This window comes from Hirundo rustica, chromosome 9, assembly GCF_015227805.2.
Source record: "Hirundo rustica isolate bHirRus1 chromosome 9, bHirRus1.pri.v3, whole genome shotgun sequence".
Taxonomy (NCBI): Eukaryota; Metazoa; Chordata; class Aves; order Passeriformes; family Hirundinidae; genus Hirundo; species Hirundo rustica.
The window spans coordinates 9,809,572-9,824,750 of record NC_053458.1 but is presented as its reverse complement, the minus strand read 5'-3'; the positions used below and the strand labels follow the sequence as shown (position 1 = coordinate 9,824,750).

General features: G+C 60.1%; 3 protein-coding genes across 4 annotated transcripts in view; 2 read left to right on the top strand and 1 right to left on the bottom strand.

Moving 5' to 3' along the window:
* Positions 1–3,092: 3,092 nt before the first annotated feature.
* PLK3 (polo like kinase 3) lies at positions 3,093–10,202 on the top strand. Its single transcript, XM_040073455.1, has 15 exons — positions 3,093–3,264; positions 4,020–4,127; positions 4,206–4,322; positions 4,746–4,875; positions 4,963–5,050; positions 5,598–5,693; positions 6,380–6,575; positions 6,928–7,054; positions 7,449–7,558; positions 7,637–7,754; positions 7,859–7,942; positions 8,144–8,306; positions 8,408–8,537; positions 8,745–8,855; positions 9,199–10,202. The coding sequence occupies exons 1-15, from the start codon at positions 3,106–3,108 to the stop codon at positions 9,391–9,393; spliced, it is 1,932 nt and encodes a 643-aa protein (XP_039929389.1). The 5' UTR covers positions 3,093–3,105; the 3' UTR covers positions 9,394–10,202.
* A 741-nt stretch (positions 10,203–10,943) lies between these two features.
* On the bottom strand, positions 10,944–13,235 carry DYNLT4 (dynein light chain Tctex-type 4). Its single transcript, XM_040073461.2, has 2 exons — positions 11,922–13,235; positions 10,944–11,600 (listed from the first exon to the last, which is right to left on the bottom strand). The coding sequence occupies exon 2, from the start codon at positions 11,589–11,591 to the stop codon at positions 10,944–10,946; it is 648 nt and encodes a 215-aa protein (XP_039929395.1). The 5' UTR covers positions 11,592–11,600; positions 11,922–13,235.
* A 555-nt stretch (positions 13,236–13,790) lies between these two features.
* BTBD19 (BTB domain containing 19) overlaps positions 13,791–15,179 on the top strand; it is a 7,716-nt gene continuing 6,327 nt past the window's right edge. For both annotated transcript variants that reach the window (XM_040073460.2, XM_040073459.2), the window contains exon 1: positions 13,791–14,259. In XM_040073460.2, the coding sequence (XP_039929394.1) occupies positions 14,171–14,259 (89 nt within the window). In that variant the 5' untranslated portion in view covers positions 13,791–14,170. The remainder of the gene's footprint in view (positions 14,260–15,179) is intronic.

The following is a 15,179-nucleotide window of genomic DNA, read 5'->3' as shown; positions in this document are numbered from 1 at the left end:
CCCCCTGAAAGAATGTTCCTTCCCAGCTTCTCCCTCTCCATCCCCTCTGCCCCACCAGAAGCCATGTGTCCCTCCAGTCCCCTCTGCACTCCATCATCAGCCCCCCAAGCTCCTGGAGAAAGGCTGGTCTGGGCTCTGCTGAGCTCATCTCTCTCCTGGGATGGGGAGAGGGCTCTGCCCGGCTGCGTGCAACAGCCAGCTCCGCTGGGGAAAAGGAGCAGAGTGGACATTCCTGCCAGATGGGGCCCAAAAGGACCAGCATCATGCTGCATCACCGGACCCCTTATGAATTCCCTCCATCCCACACAGGTCCTAGGCCGGTACAGAGGAGCAGAGTCAGACATGAGCACTATATCCCACAGAAAAGCAGCTGTGGAGAGGGGAGCTCTGTTTATACACCCTGAAAGTATATTTGTGCTCACTACAGGGTGAATTGGGTAAACTGAGGCACGTGGAGTGTACCAACAGCTCTTTGCTTGGGTACTGGTTGAGATGGGTAAGATGGGACCTGGGCTGAGTGTGTGTGTTTCTGTGGTGCCTGGTGGAACCTGCCAGTTCCTGGGGTGCCTTGGCCCCTCCAGTGCCAGTTCTTCCTTCCCCAGCTCACCCAAGGGACCAACCACCCTCTCTATTCTCCTCCTCGGTGGCTGCAGCCCCATGCTTTGCACAGCTGTGCTGAGGGATGGCAAAACCCCACTACTGAGGGGGTCAAGGCTGTCACCCCCATTTTGGGGAGCTTGTCTGCACCCCGATGCTTGGCCGGTGTTGCTCTTGCAGCCCAGGCACTGCATGCAGGGCACACAGCAGGGCACACAGCAGTGCCCTGCAGCTGCCCTGGGAAGCTGGGAAGCCCTGGTGCAGACGTGAGCTGGCAGCTGTGTTCCTCTCCACTGCTCCTGGTGTTGCTGAGCATCGCTGAATGCCACAAGGGTGGGGGGACCAGGCCAGAGCTGAGTATCATGGAGTACAGAGATCTCACAGCCTCTCTGGGCTCCTGTGATATTTTATCACATGCACAAGGGGAAAAAAAAAGGTTTCCTAATATCTAGATGGAATTTCCCTTGATGCAGCTTGCATTGGGTGCCTGTCGTGGTTTCACTGTACACCTCCCCAAAGAGCCTGGCTCCTTTTTCCTATAACTCCACCAAAATAGCTGCCGGCAGTCAGGAGTTCACCCCAGAGCCTCCCCTTCCCCAGGCCCGACAGGCTGGAGATCTTAAACCACAGTTCCTCCCACCGCCCCAGATCAGTGATGGGAAAACCCATGGCTGAGATGCTCTGCATCACAGGGGACCCCAGCTGCAGGTGGCAGGGGGCTGCTCCCAGGCTCCATCCCTCTCGGAGAGGAGGTGCCTCAGCCTCGGCAGGACACGGGGTGTGGGGTCCATCCATGCCCCTTGCCCAAGAGCTCACCCAGAGGCAGTGGGGAGCAGGAGCAGAGATGGCAGCTCTCAGTCCTCGCAGTGCCCACCGTCCCTCTGTGGGGAATCCCGGACAGGCCCTGTCTGTCACATCATCCCCAGAGAGATCCCCCGGGGCCTCCCTGCACTCCCCTGGGTGCCTCCACCCACACGTCGCCTTTAGACGCTGACTCAGCTCCGGCAGCTCGGAGCTGGGGCCTCCATCGGAAAACCTGTGATGCCACCAGTGCCCCAGGGAGCCGTGATGGAAAGAGGCAGCTTCCCTCCAGGGCAGCAGCAGCCCAGCCTGCTCCTGGGCTGCGTTTGCTGATGGGCAGTGGGTTTGTGTGGGCTTCCCCTGCAAAAGCTGGAAGCACAAGGGGAAAAAACAGACAGATCTGTGTTGTTTCCTCTTTCTCTTCAGGTGTGTTTTCTCAGTTTTTCAGCAGAAAAAAAAAAAAAAAAAAAATTAATTCATCCCCAGTACGATAGGGTAAAGGGGGATGTGCTGGGAAGAATGGGGCTGTTTGCCAGAGGTGCTCATCCAAAACTCTCAGCATATTGAGGAGCACAGTGAGCATCAGTGGCAAGAGCCCTGAGCAGCAGTGGGGAGAAACTGAGGCACGGAATGGTCACACAGTCACCCTGTGCGTGGCGTGAGCAAGGGAAGGACAGCGGGAAGATCGAGGGGCTCTTGCAACACTGCTGCTTTAGACTCGTGGGAGCTGTGGGTTTGCAGCCACCTCTGCCAGCTCCCACGCCCGTGGGGAGGGAGAGATGCCAAGCATCCCTGCGTGACCCGTTTGGGTGACAGGCGCCTTCTCGTCACGGCCATTAGAGAGCAGCACCGCTATGGCGCCTTGCCCGGCCACCAGTGCTCCCCAGCCCCCCGCAGCACCAGAGCTCCCAGAACGGGGTGTCCGGGCACTGCGGGGCAAGGGTGGTGGATCCCATCACCCCTGCATCCTGCGGTGTTCCCCGTGTGCCCCGCGCCCCTCCTGCAGTGGGCTGTGACCCCCTTTGCTCCTGGCACAGAGTGAAAGGCTCTTGGGGAGCGTCTACCCTCATCCAAGTCTGTCACAAGGGAGGGCAGGTCAGGGCCCACAGGGGCTGTGAAATCCTTCCCTGGGCCACAACCTTTCCATGGGAAGGAGGCGTGGGGACCCCAGCGTGACACACACCGCTAACACCTGTGAGGGGAAACACCCCGCGAACAGGCGTTGTGTGTGTGTGTCGGCAGATGCGCATGGGAGGGGGCTATGTACGTCCTGGGAGACAGGGGAGGGAGCTCTGCATGTGTTTGGGGTCTCGGTGTGATTGTAGAACCCTGAGTCATGAGGAGGTTGTCCGTGTCTCTGTCTACAGCAGGGAGCACCCTGTGCTGAGGGCTGTCACTGTGTGTGCAGTGGTGGGCCCCTGTGCGGCGGGGGCTCTCCGGGCTTCACCCCCGGTGAGGAATTCCAACGCACCCCCGGAATCCTGGATCCCCTTTCCCGTGCTGCGGCCCCTTTGAGGGCGGTGCGGGGCCGCCCGGGGGGGCGGAGCTGCGCGGGTGACGTCATCGCGGCCCTTGATAAAGGCGGCGGGATTCCCGGGGCGGCAGCGGCGGCGCGCGCCGGCGGGGCCACGTGCGCGGGGCGCGGCGGAGCCCCGGAGCGGGGAGCCTCCTTCCTTCCCGGGGAGCCTCCGTCCTCCCGCGCCCGCCATGGAGTCCGCCGGCCTCTTCCCTCCCTTCCCCGCCGCCTCCCTCCCCGCGCGGCCCGCGCCCGCCCCGGCGCCCCCGCCCCGCGCGGCCGAGACCACCCGCATCATCACCGACCCGATCTCCGGCCGCTCCTACTGCAAGGGCCGCCTGCTGGGAAAGGTACGGGGAAAGGGGGCCAGGCCGTCGCGGAGGGCACCGGCTGCGCCAGGGTGAGCCGATGGGGGAGAGGGGAAGGGCGGGGGCCGCGCTCCTGCTCGACACCCCCCCCCCCCGGCCCGGGGCCTTACGCAGCCCCTCGGCTGCCGCCCCCGCCTCTCTCGGCGAGCCCGCGGCGGTGCTGGAAGCAGTGAATCAGCCGGGCTGGCTGCGTGCCTCGGCGGCTATCGGAGCCGCATCGGTTTCGGGGCGCCCCGCGGGGTGTGCGTGGGCCGGCGGGTGCCCCGGTTCCCAGGAGTGCCGGCCCGCGCCGCTCCGCCGCACGCAACTTTTCCTCCGGCTGACAGCGGCGTGTGTAGGAGGAGGGCGCCGGTTCCCAGCCCGGCCCGAGCGGGCTCAGAGGCTGAGTGTGCAGCTTGGAGGGTGACATCACGGCAGGAAAAACCTGTCTCCATGGGGCTGCCTTTCGATGGCCTCCGGTCCTCGGGCTTCCTGCCCTTGCGCAGGACTTTCCAGGTTGATCTATCATGTGGAAAGATGCGAAGTCCAGCCATAGTGGGAGGGAAAATGCCTTGGAGGTTTTACAAGAAATGGGTGAATAAAATGCCTGGTTGAGAGCATCACGGTGCGACACAGCAGGAGGGAGTGTGTGACGCTTGCCGGGTTGTGCTGCAAGGGAGGGGAGGAGGAGACGCTTGTAAGCAGGCAGGGGTAAGGAGCTGTCTCTCACCCATCCGTAACCACCTCTTCCCTCGCAGGGTGGGTTTGCACGATGCTACGAAATGACAGACCTCTCCAGCAACAAAACCTATGCCGTGAAGGTCATTCCTCACAGCCGGGTGGCTAAACCTCACCAGCGGGAGAAGGTGGGTGCCGTGGGGCTGCTGGGCTGCTGGGGGGCAGCAGGGGCCCTGTGCTCACCTGACGCTGCTGCTCTCTTGCAGATCACCAATGAGATCGAACTACATCGGGACTTGCACCATAAGCACATCGTCAAGTTCTCCCACTACTTTGAGGACTCGGAGAACATCTACATCTTTCTGGAGCACTGCAGCAGGAAGGTCAGTGCTGCTGTGGCCTCCTTGTCAAAGGATCTCCTAAACAGCCGTAGCTGGCTGGAACGGGCCTTACTGGGGTGTTCTTGTTAGCACTCCCCTTCTCCTGGGCTGTCAGCGGTCACACCCTCTGAGCTCACTGTAAGCTGAGTGGTTTGGCACGGCACTGGGCACTCCATCAGCTGCCCGTCTTTCTCGGGCTGCCTGCTCGTGGTGTGGCCACCATGAACCCAGGGGTTCCCATGGCTCTGATGAGCGGTCTCAGCCTCGTGTGGGGAGTCTGCTGAGGTCATGGCTGTGAAAGAAGGATTATTTGTGAATGTGCAACTTCTGGAAGAACTGGCTTTGACCCTGCCTACCCTATGCCTAGTCAGCAGGGCTGCCTGTTCTCCCTGCCTGCATCACAAGCTGTCTTCTCTCCCTTTGCAGTCCCTGGCCCACATCTGGAAGGCCCGCCATACTCTGCTGGAGCCCGAAGTGCGCTATTACCTCAAACAGATCATCTCAGGCTTGAAATACCTTCACCTCAAGGGCATCCTGCACAGAGACCTCAAACTTGGTGAGTGCTGTGGTTGGCACCTGGTGTTGTGTGGGGAGCGAGCTGTCCCCAAGGGACTTGTGGTGACACATCGCTCTTGACTTGCAGGCAACTTCTTCATCAATGAAAACATGGAGCTGAAAGTGGGGGACTTTGGGCTGGCTGCCTGCCAGGATGTCTCTGACCAGAAGAAAAAGTAAGATTGAGGTCTTCCTTTTCCAGAATCCTTCAGCGTTTCACTCTTCTTCCTGTGGCTTCCCAGGAGAGTGCAGGGGCAAGGGGTCCCTCGTGGTGTTGGGAGAGGAAGCCTTAGGGCCCCTTCCTGGGGTGAGGGAGCAATTCCTGCTCCAGCTGCAGGCAAGGCGAGGGGGCTGGGGGCTTTGTGGCTTCTCCAGGAGTGAGCTTGCAGCCGTCGGGGAGAACAATGTGTTGACTATTGCTATTGTGCCTGCCCGGCTGCCGTGCCGGCTGCACAGGCTGGGACACAAAGGCTCTGTTCCTCCTCAGCTCTGGGACAGGCTCTTCCCAACAGCTCTCCAAGAGCAGCTGCTATTGACCCCCGTGAGCTGGAGAAGAGGGAGTGTGTATGGGACTCCTTGTAGATGGAGGGGGGCTTTGCACCACAAAGAGCAAAATGGAGCGGGGAGGACAAGGCTGCAAGCTAAATCCCAGGGCTTGGAGGAGGGGAAGGCTGTCTGTGAGGGGATGCAGAGCATGCACTGATCTGGTGCTCTGCCCCACAGGACAATATGTGGGACCCCCAACTACTTGGCTCCAGAAGTGCTGCTGAGGCAGGGCCATGGGCCGGAGTCGGATGTGTGGTCTCTGGGCTGTGTCATGTAAGTCTGCTGCTGGGTGGGGAGGGGTCCAGGCACCCTGCCTGGGGTGGGGGCAGCTGCTCTGTGCAACCCGATGAGGAAGTTTTCTTGTGCCGTGCCTTGTGGCTCCGCAGTGGTTGCTGAGAGGCAGGGGGAGGGGAGCGGCGGGCTGGATCCTGCCCAGCCTTACTTTGGAGCAGGTGCTGCCTGTAGCCATCCTGGGATGCTGTGTGGGGACTGTGCAGGCAGGACCTGCACGGGGCGGGCGTGCTCATGCTGCGCTCAGCTCCGGTTCAAAGCAGGCTTGACCGCACTGTGAACCTGATAAACAACGGAAAATCTCCGTGGCTGCCGCGCTGTTTGCTCAGGGAGCGATTGCTGTTTCGGCACATCCAGCCCCTTGCCCAGCCACTGCCTGCAAGCTTCCTGCTCCATTTTCCACCCCGATGGCCACGCAGGAGGGAGCAGCGGTAGCAGTGAGTGGCCTTTGCCTGCCAGCTCCTTGTCCTTCCTCAAGGCTCCTTGCCTACTGCTCTAAACAGTCGCTAGGAGGAAGCGTGGCCGGATGTGAGCGTGGCTGTCGGGGCTGGAAGTGGTCCCTCTCAACCAGGTGTGGCCAGCCAAATGCCAATAACTTCCTTGCTTTAAGTGCTGCTGAGTCACAAGCCTGGTGGGGATCTGACAGTGGCATGCATGTCCCCTCCCAGGTACACCCTGCTGTGTGGGAACCCTCCCTTTGAGACCTCTGACCTCAAGGAGACCTACAGGTGTATCAAGCAGGCGGAATACACCCTCCCTGTCTTCCTCTCCCTGCCCGCCAAGCACCTCATCGCTGGCATCCTCAGACGGAACCCCCAGGACCGCCTCACCCTTGAGGAGATTTTGGACCATGAGTTCTTCAAGGTGAGTGGGTGGGGGCCTGGGTCAAAGGACCCTTCTCCATGTGGGATGAGGCTTTTTGGGATGTGCAGGGTGCTGTCCTTGTCTGTCCTAAGTGTCAGTCCTTCAAAGGGAGCAGCCACTGTCCTGCTAAATGCCAGCCAGAGGAACTGAGGGATCTGGTGTGCTTCTCCTGCCTTGTTGCTATAGCAAGGGGCTGTTTCCTGTGCTGATGCCAGTCGTGGTTCCGAGGCTTGACGGAAACACAAGCTGGCTGTCAGGAGGGATGTGAATGACTGCGGTCAGCCCCGGGCAGCTGCTCTGCCTGGAGCATGTGGCCTATGGAAATCAAACCTCTCCCTTGACCTCTGTGCAGGGCTACACGCCTGAGAAGCTCCCTCCCAGCAGCTGTGTGATGGCTCCGGAGCTGAGTCCCCCAAATCCTGCAAAGACTCTGTTTGCTAAAGTCACCAAGACACTCTTTGGGAAGAAGAAACCCAAGGGTAAGTTTGTGCCTTGCCAAGGAGCCTCTGGGTGACTCTTGCTTCAGGAAGAAGTGAATCTGTTTTCGGGAGAGACCTCCTGATGGATCTCTCTAGACCCCCTGCCTGGGGACAGCACAAGCTGGGTGTGCCCCTGCCCTTTTTGTGCTGGTGGCCTGGCATGGGTGTGTGCCTGGAGAGCGGATACTGTGCCACAACCCATGGGGCAGTTCCTCCTGGAAGCCCTGTGTTGCATGAGAACTGGGAAGTGAAAGTGGGAGGCTGCTGTCTGACACCCTCCTTTCCCCCATGGGCATGGGAACGGATAAGGGAGAGCTGAGCTACTGGGTGGGGTGGCCTGGGTGTCCCCATCCTCTGTGCTCAGCAGTGTGCTCATCTCTTGCTCTCTCCTCAGCCAAGAAGGGTTCTTCGGAGGACAGGGATGACATCTCCAAGCTGGTTACTGGGCTGATGAAGACCTCAATCTGTCGGCAGATGAGCTATAAAACTGTGGAAGGGAATGAGGTGAGGGCATCTCCGAGGCCATGCATGCCTTTGTTCGGGGGAGCAGGCAGACCGTGACAAAGCCAGGTCTCTCCGCAGGCCACTCCTGTGTCGTGCCGCAGTGCCAGCTCCAGCCCCGTGGAGACGGTGGTGGAGGAGACGTCCCACAAGTCTGCGTCCCCCTCCATCCGGGGAACGATGGCCAGCAGCTGTGAAGGTGAGCAATACCTGTCCCAGCCACCCCAGCCTGCCCCAAGCTTCCTGTCATGCCTGGGCTGATAGCGGGGCCGGCTGACTCAGCCTGTCATCTTCTCCCTGCAGCCTTTGAAGATTGTGTCACTGCCTCTGCCATCATCGAGTCGGCTGTCCGGCTCCTGCGGGCCTGCCTCTCCTCCATGCCTCCAGGTAAACTGGTTTGACTGCTCTGGGATGAGATAGGGTGCTGTGCATCCCCTTCCTCGTAGGGTGAAGGCATCGCTGCTACTTGGGGTACAAATAGCACCCTGAACGGTGCCAGAGCCTGCTATAAGGATCTGTTCCCCCTGGGGAGGTGAGATGGACAGGGGCTGGCTGGCTGCACTGCTCACCTCCTCTCTTCTCCAACAGCGGAGAAAAACCCAGCTTCCCTGGCCCGCCATGAGCACTTTGTCTGGGTGAGCAAGTGGGTGGATTATTCCAACAAGTATGGCTTTGGCTACCAGCTCTCCAACCGCAGCATTGGGGTCCTCTTCAACAATGGCACGCACATGACGCTTTCCCCTAACCGCAGGTGAGCGGTGGGAATGGGGCTGATCTCTGTCTGGGGAAGCCCCTTGGGTGGGGAGCCTATACCAGGTGTACATCCCCAAACTCATGCTCTGCTCCCTCCAGGACTGTGCATTACAACCCGACCAACAGCAAACACCTGGTGTTCTCTGTGTCTGCCATCCCCGAGCAGCTGCAGGGACAGATGAGTGTCTTGCGCTACTTTGCGTCCTACATGGAGCAGCACCTCATGAAGGTGAGTGCTGGGGCCCAGGGCTGGATGTTGGGTCACAGCTTGTCCACAGCATTTGGGCTGGTTGGACTCCCTGCTTGCAGCTGTGTCCAGGTGGGCACACACACAGGGACTCTGCTGAGGGGGTACCCAGCTTTGGTGGTGTGTGTGTCCTGGTGGAAGTGCTCCAATGTGTGGGACCGGCAGCTTATGCAGACCCTTCTCTCCAAGGGAGGTGACCTGCCCAGCATAGATGACCTCGGGCAGCCAGCCCTGCTCCTCCTGCAGTGGGTGAAGACTGACCAAGCCTTGCTTATGCTCTTCAGCAATGGCACCCTCCAGGTATGTGTGGGGCATAGTGGAGATGCCCAGACCTTTGTGAAGAGGCCAGATGGGGGTCTTCTGGTCTGTGTTGGATCTTGTCTGCCACAGCCCAAATGGGAAGTGCAGCTGTGAAAACAGCTGTGGGTGCAGGATGCTGCTCCAGTGCCTGGAGCTGCTTCAGCTGGATGCTTCTGTCTGCGCCTGTGCTAGGCCTGGCTCCTTCCTGCCATGGGGCATGGGCAGGGGTGCTCCCGGGCAAGTTGGGGAGGAGGAACAGGTTGAGGCAGGAAATGTGGCTCCATCCTGGCTCCCAGCATGCTGTGGGAAGCATGGGTTAAACCAAGCCCAACCTGTCTCCTAGGTGAATTTCTACAATGACCACACCAAGGTGATCATTAGCAAGCCTGACCACTCCTGCCTTGTCACCTACATCAACCGGGAGCGCAACTCGTACACTTACAAGCTGTGCAGCATCCAGGAGCTGGGCTGCTCTCCTGAGCTCCACCACCGCCTCAGATACATCCTCAAGCTTCTTCAAGAATGGGCTGAGGCCTAGCCTGGGACCTTGGGGGACCCTGTCTGAACATGGAGGTTCCCCCCTGCCCTCCCATGGGATGGGAGGTATGATGTGGTGCTGGTTACCCCCCTGGGCACTGGATATCCCAGTGCTCAGCTGGACTCTGAACTAAGACATGTGGATGTGGTTACAGCAGCAGGTCTGGATATCCTTGCTGCTCCCTGGCTCTGGGCAATCGCTGTCTTCCCACTGCCAGCTCCTGCTCTGGTGGTGCTGGTCTTGATGGAATGGGCTGGGGTGTTACAGGGAGGCGCTGCTGGCTGAATGTCCTGCAGGTGCCTGTGGTGGAGGCTCAGCCTGCCCTGCCCCAGGTGATGCATCGGTTGCACAGACCCTCTGCATGGCCTGGAGATGGCTGGCACAGCCTTGATCTCAAACTTTGGGTGCTGTGGGATAGGAAAACCCCTTCCCAGGAGTGGGCAGGGGTGAAGGGTGCTGCCTGCCCTGCCAAGGGGCTCTGTGAGCTGGTGTGTGCCACTCCACAACTGTTACACTAAGGAGAGAGCTGTGCTGGGCCTAACTGTGCCCTGTCTCTTCCCAAATTGTGAATTGTCTGGTACAACTTGAGGTTTGATAAAGGGTGGGGGATGGGATCTGAGGACTTGCCTGGTGAAGCCCTCATTTTGTTGGGACCCAGGGTTGTTTCTTATTTCAAGGCAGTCTCTGCCATGTGGGATTATTTATGTATCTTATTTATATGGAATTATTTATTTTCCTGATGGTCTGTCCATGTGCAGTTCCCTTCTCCTTGACTCGCCTCAATAAAAACTTATTTGTGTAAGGGCAAACTGTCTGCCTTATTTGGAGCTGGAGTCACAGAAGGGCTTGCTTTAGCATCATTCTTGCTCCAGAGCTGCTTCTGCCTGTTGGGGATGACCCTTCTTGCCAGGGACTGGTGCTGGGGGATAAGGTCAGGGAGGAGCCCATGTGGTACTTCCACTGCTTTCATGGGACTGGCACAAAGGGCAGAGTTAGTTCTTGCTTATGCTGGTGGAGCCCTGGAGCTGCCTCAGCTTCTTGCTGCTGCTGCCAAAGCCATTCCCAGTCCTTTCTGCACTTGGACCCAACCCAGCTGCTTCTGATTCTGCAGAAGGCAGAAGCTATGACCCAAGCGGTGGAGGGGTTGCCCGGGCCCTTGCACTGACATCTTGTGTGATGGGATATGAGCTGGGCATGAAGCCAGGAAAGAGCTCTGTGAGCTTGCTTTGAAGGTGATCTGTGTAATCGATCTGCCTGGGAGCAGCCTGTGCTGTGGGAAGCAGCCTAGGCTGCTCCAACAGCCTTGGGCAGTTGCCTGTTCCAGGGAAATCCAGCCTTTTGTTGTGTTTGCTGCCACTTGGGTCTTTTTGCAAACCACAGTAGTGGGAATTGCAGCGTGGGTGTGAGCTGAGCTGGTGCATCCTGGTCTTGCTCCCTGCACACACCTTGGCCCAAGACTCCAGGTATGACACAGAGCTGGACAAAACCTCTTTATTTCAGCTGCTCTCTCCTTACAGCTCTACAAGGCTGGGTGGATGGAGAGGCATGTGCTACTCGAAGTAGACTCCATACACTGTGGCCACAGCAAAGAGGGAGGCGTTGGAGAAGGTGGCAGAGGCAAAGCTGTCAGTCTCAGGGTCCCATAGTCCCCGGCTGGCCACCAACAGGCTCTGCTGGCCCTGCTGGCCCAGTACCACGTGGCAGACCAGCTTGTAGCGGGGTGGCACCACCTCCTTGGCCTGGTTCTGCAGCAGCTCAGTCAGGCTCTGGGCTAGTGGTGCACTGCCCTGCGGACTGTAGGCAGCGGTCCCCAAGGCACAGGCCAGGGTCCCTTCCAGCACCTGCTGCACCCGCTCTGCATCAAACTTGCAGCCTTTGTCTGGCCCTATCCTGTAAGTGTTTTCAAGGCGGGTCTTGAGGATGGGTTGGAAAATTGGGAGCCCAGAGAAGCTAACACGTCTATGGAGCATCCAGGGGCCGATGGAGGGGCGCCTGCTCCCCGGGCCCATCCCGAACGAGCTGCGGCGGCTGAGGATGGAGTTGCGGCGGGAGAGCAGGGGCGGTGGTTTGCCGTCCTCAGTGCCCCGGGCTGGGGGCTGGGACCCACGGCGTGTAGAGCGGAGTGGAGGGGCTTCAGTGTTGTCTGCAGCCAGCACCTGGGCTAGCAGGGCTGTCTCTGGGAAAGGCTGCTCAGCCATAGGGGTGGCCTGCAAAGGAGATGTACCCGAGTGTTCGGTGAGGCAGGTGTCCTCTCACTCTGCCTCACTTCTCTCTGCCCTCTGCAAATCCCATGAATCGTGGCATGTGAGCCTCTGTGAGGTAAGAAGCAGAGGGGCTGGGAGATCCATGGCAGCTGTCTTCACTTCTCCAGTGCCTCCATACCCATCAGACTTGGCCAGCTAAGGCTGACCCAGGGCAGCAAAGTATGGTCCACACAGCCCTCTGCTCTCCCATCCCCAGCCTTTCCCCTGGCACAGGTGAGTGGCTCTTCCCCCAGTGTTCCTGTCTGCATCTGATCCCACACTTACCCTTAGTCCCACTCCTGTCCTTCCAGAGTAAACGCAGGGGACTTGTCCCTGGTGGATGTCACTGCCCAGGACCAATCTTTGTCTTGCACGTTGCTGTGATCAGGGCCAAACCTGTTGTGCTCCTGGAACAAACCTGTTGTGCCTCCTGGAAGGTGAAGTGTTGCTACACGACACTGTAGGTCTCCAGGGCTGTTCTGGGGCTTGGCTTCTGTAACTCCTTGTTTCCTGGTCCCTAAAGAGCCCTGTTCCCCTTCACTCCTGCCCTCTCTGCATTTTCAGCTGTGCCAGCATAGGGATGTGGTTACTCCAGGCATGTGCCCTCCAACCTCAGCTCCCTGCCAACCCTGAAAAATGCAAGCTGGTGTTGGATATGCAAGAGAAGAGCAGGGGCTGGAGAGTAGCCACCTGTGATTGTGACTTTGTGACCTGACTAGGGGATGCACTGGGGCTGGGCCCTCCAAGAGCTTGATTTTGCTCAGACATTTGCATCCTTAGGGTACTTATGCCCCCCTGCACCAAGGGAGAATGTGGGTAGGTGGGCACCCATTGGATCATATAATAACTTAGTGGGTTGTGTTGGAAAGGGCCTTAGAGCTCATCTAATTCCAAATCAGCTGCAGTGGGCATGGATGCCACCCCTCGACCAGATTGCTCAGAGCTCATCCAACCCAGCCTTGAACGCTTCCAGGGACTGGATGGAGCACAGCCCAGGCACGTGCCAGGGACCCTGCTGCTGTAATGCCTGGGGGGGGTGAGCAGGACCCTGGGGGCTCCCGACCCTGGCCAGGGTTTCTCCCTGCCCGTGGAGCGCAGCCCAGCTGGTACGACACGGCTGCTCCATCAATGTGCCTTTGTCTGGCCCGGCTGCCGAGCTATTTGAGGAAAGTGGAGATGGCTTTTGTGTTTCTATCTCCCGTCGGAGGTATTTATAGCCTGCCTCTGACTAGCGCTGCCAAGCGCACTGCCAGCTGGACCCCATTTCCCTTGGGGGGCTGCCTCAGCTGCGAGCCCCATTCCTGCCTCTCCCTGCACCACCCACTGGCAAGTGAGGGTGGATCCCCCCACGGGCATTCCCTCCTTGGGCTGCTTGAGGCCAGCCAAGGGTTAGAGAATGGGGACGATGCATCCCCTGGCACAGCTCTAGGTTTGGGCTTAGGAGAGCAACCTGATCGGGGGCTGGCATCTCTGCCCGTGGCAGGGGCGTTGGAACGAAATGGTTCCTTCCCACCCAAGCCTTTCTATAAGGCTGGTGACACGTTTTTCTGCCTGCAATCACTGTACCCTAAGCAGACATGAAAGCTGCAGGGCTCTGGCCTGGAGCATTACAGGAGAGAAGGCTTCCCCTATTTCAGGGTACAAATCTCACTGCTGGGTTCCAGTCTACTCCAGTGCTGCTGCTGGGGACTCATCTGTGCCCAGGGCTTTCCATGGGGTTTGTGCAGGTGGAGGTGAGGGTGATCTCCGAGCCATGTGCTGCCTTTTCCAAAACCCCAGCTGCCCGTCTCTCTTCCCCCCTATCTCTTTGCTCCGCAGCAGCGCCACCAGCTCGGGCCGCACGTCCCCGTGCCAGGGCTGCCAGAGCCACGCCACGAAACACGGCGAGGAATTCCACTCGCCGCAAGACGCAGGCCTGCTTCCCCATCCGGTGAGTGCCGGACCGAGCCGCCTCGGCAGCGAGGTCGCGCTTCACGCCTCGCTGTCCCATCGCTCCCTCCCACCGCTCCCCCGGCAGCCCGGCCTCCAGCCCCGGCGCTGCCTGCCAGGTTTCCCTAGCAATGGGCCGTGCCCTAGGACGCAGCGCGCTGCCTTCCCCCGCGCGGCCTCCGCGGGCCGCCCGGCCTCCCGACAGCCTCCAGCCCGCTCCCGCCATCCTCCAGCTCCCCTCCCGGATCCTCCAGCTCCCCTCCCGGATCCTCCAGCTCCCCTCCCGGATCCTCCAGCTCCCCTCCCGGATCCTCCAGCCCGCTCCCGCCATCCTCCAGCTCCCCTCCCTACAGCCTCCAGCCCGCTCCCGGATCCTCCAGCCCCCCTCCCGCCATCCTCCAGCCCCCCTCCCGCCATCCTCCAGCTCCCCTCCCGGATCCTCCAGCTCCCCTCCCGGATCCTCCAGCTCCCCTCCCGGATCCTCCAGCCCGCTCCCGCCATCCTCCAGCTCCCCTCCCGCCATCCTCCAGCTCCCCTCCCGGATCCTCCAGCCCGCTCCCGCCTGCCCGCGCCTCCTTCCGCCGCCGCGCTCCCTGAGGCCGCCCATGGCCGGACCCTGCCCGGCGCGGCTGCAGGGCGACGTGGCCGCCTTCACCGCCGCCCTGCGCAGCCTGGTCAACAACCCCCAGTTCAGGTGAGGGCCCGCGGCATGCCGCCTTTCCCCAGCCGCGCCGAGGCCCCCGGCGGCTGCTCCGTGGTGTTTCCCGCAGCCCCGAGCCCTCCCTGGTGGGGCCATTGGGGCCCGCAGGCAGTTCGGGGAGCCGCGGGCGGCTGGTGGGGCCGGCGCGGCTTGTGCGGCGCTCCCCACGCACCCGCTTGACAACAGCAGTGCAGACCCCCGGACAGCCGTCATCTCTCAGGAGGAGGGAAAGTTCCTGTGTGTGCCCAGACCCTCTCTGTCCCCAGGCATGGTGCCAACAGGCCAAGGCAGTATCCCAGGATAAATCCTGTGCTGGGGCTCTTGCCCTTGCCAGGAGTGGGGGTACATTTTGCTCCCCAGGAGCAGCTTCCTCCCTGCTCAGTTCCTCTCCCACCTGCCTTTACTAGTGTTTTGCTCCAGCCTCCGCAGAGGGCGGGCAACAGCCTGGCATCCCTTCTCACAGGGGTTGGCATTCCTGCCACCTCTTGCCGGAGCAGGGAGATGGAGATGGAGCCTTTGGCTTCCCTCATCCGCATGGCATGTCCTGCCTGCCTGTGGTCTTCCTCACTCACTTCCTGCTGAGGCCTGGCCAGCCTATCTAAGGAACACCAGAGCTATCTAAGGAAATCCCCATTCCTGCTGAAATTTTTGGCCACCCAGAAGAGAAATCCCAGTGAAAACTCCCCAACCACAGCAGCAGGCAGTAGAGGAGTGGCTGACAGTGCCTGGTTATTCTCAGCCTACATCCTGCTGCTCTCGTCTTTCAACCCGCACCCCTTATCCAGCATCCTGCAATCTGCAGCCTGAAATCTGCATCCATCTACTTCATCCCACATCCTTTCTCCTGTACCGCCTGCACTCTGTAGCCTTTGTTCTGCATCCCACATCCCGCAGCTTTCATTTCGCAGCCATCC

What these genes read in the sequence shown, in the direction of transcription:
- PLK3 (XM_040073455.1), top strand. Translation starts at nt 3,106, where the DNA reads ATGGAGTCCGCCGGCCTCTTCCCTCCCTTCCCCGCCGCCTCCCTCCCC. An exon ending in AACCTCACCAGCGGGAGAAG is followed by an intron (nt 4,128 to 4,205) that starts GTGGGTGCCGTG and finishes GCTCTCTTGCAG; the next exon opens with ATCACCAATGAGATCGAACT. An exon ending in TCAGCAATGGCACCCTCCAG is followed by an intron (nt 8,856 to 9,198) that starts GTATGTGTGGGG and finishes CCTGTCTCCTAG; the next exon opens with GTGAATTTCTACAATGACCA.
- DYNLT4 (XM_040073461.2), bottom strand. Translation starts at nt 11,591, where the DNA reads ATGGCTGAGCAGCCTTTCCCAGAGACAGCCCTGCTAGCCCAGGTGCTG.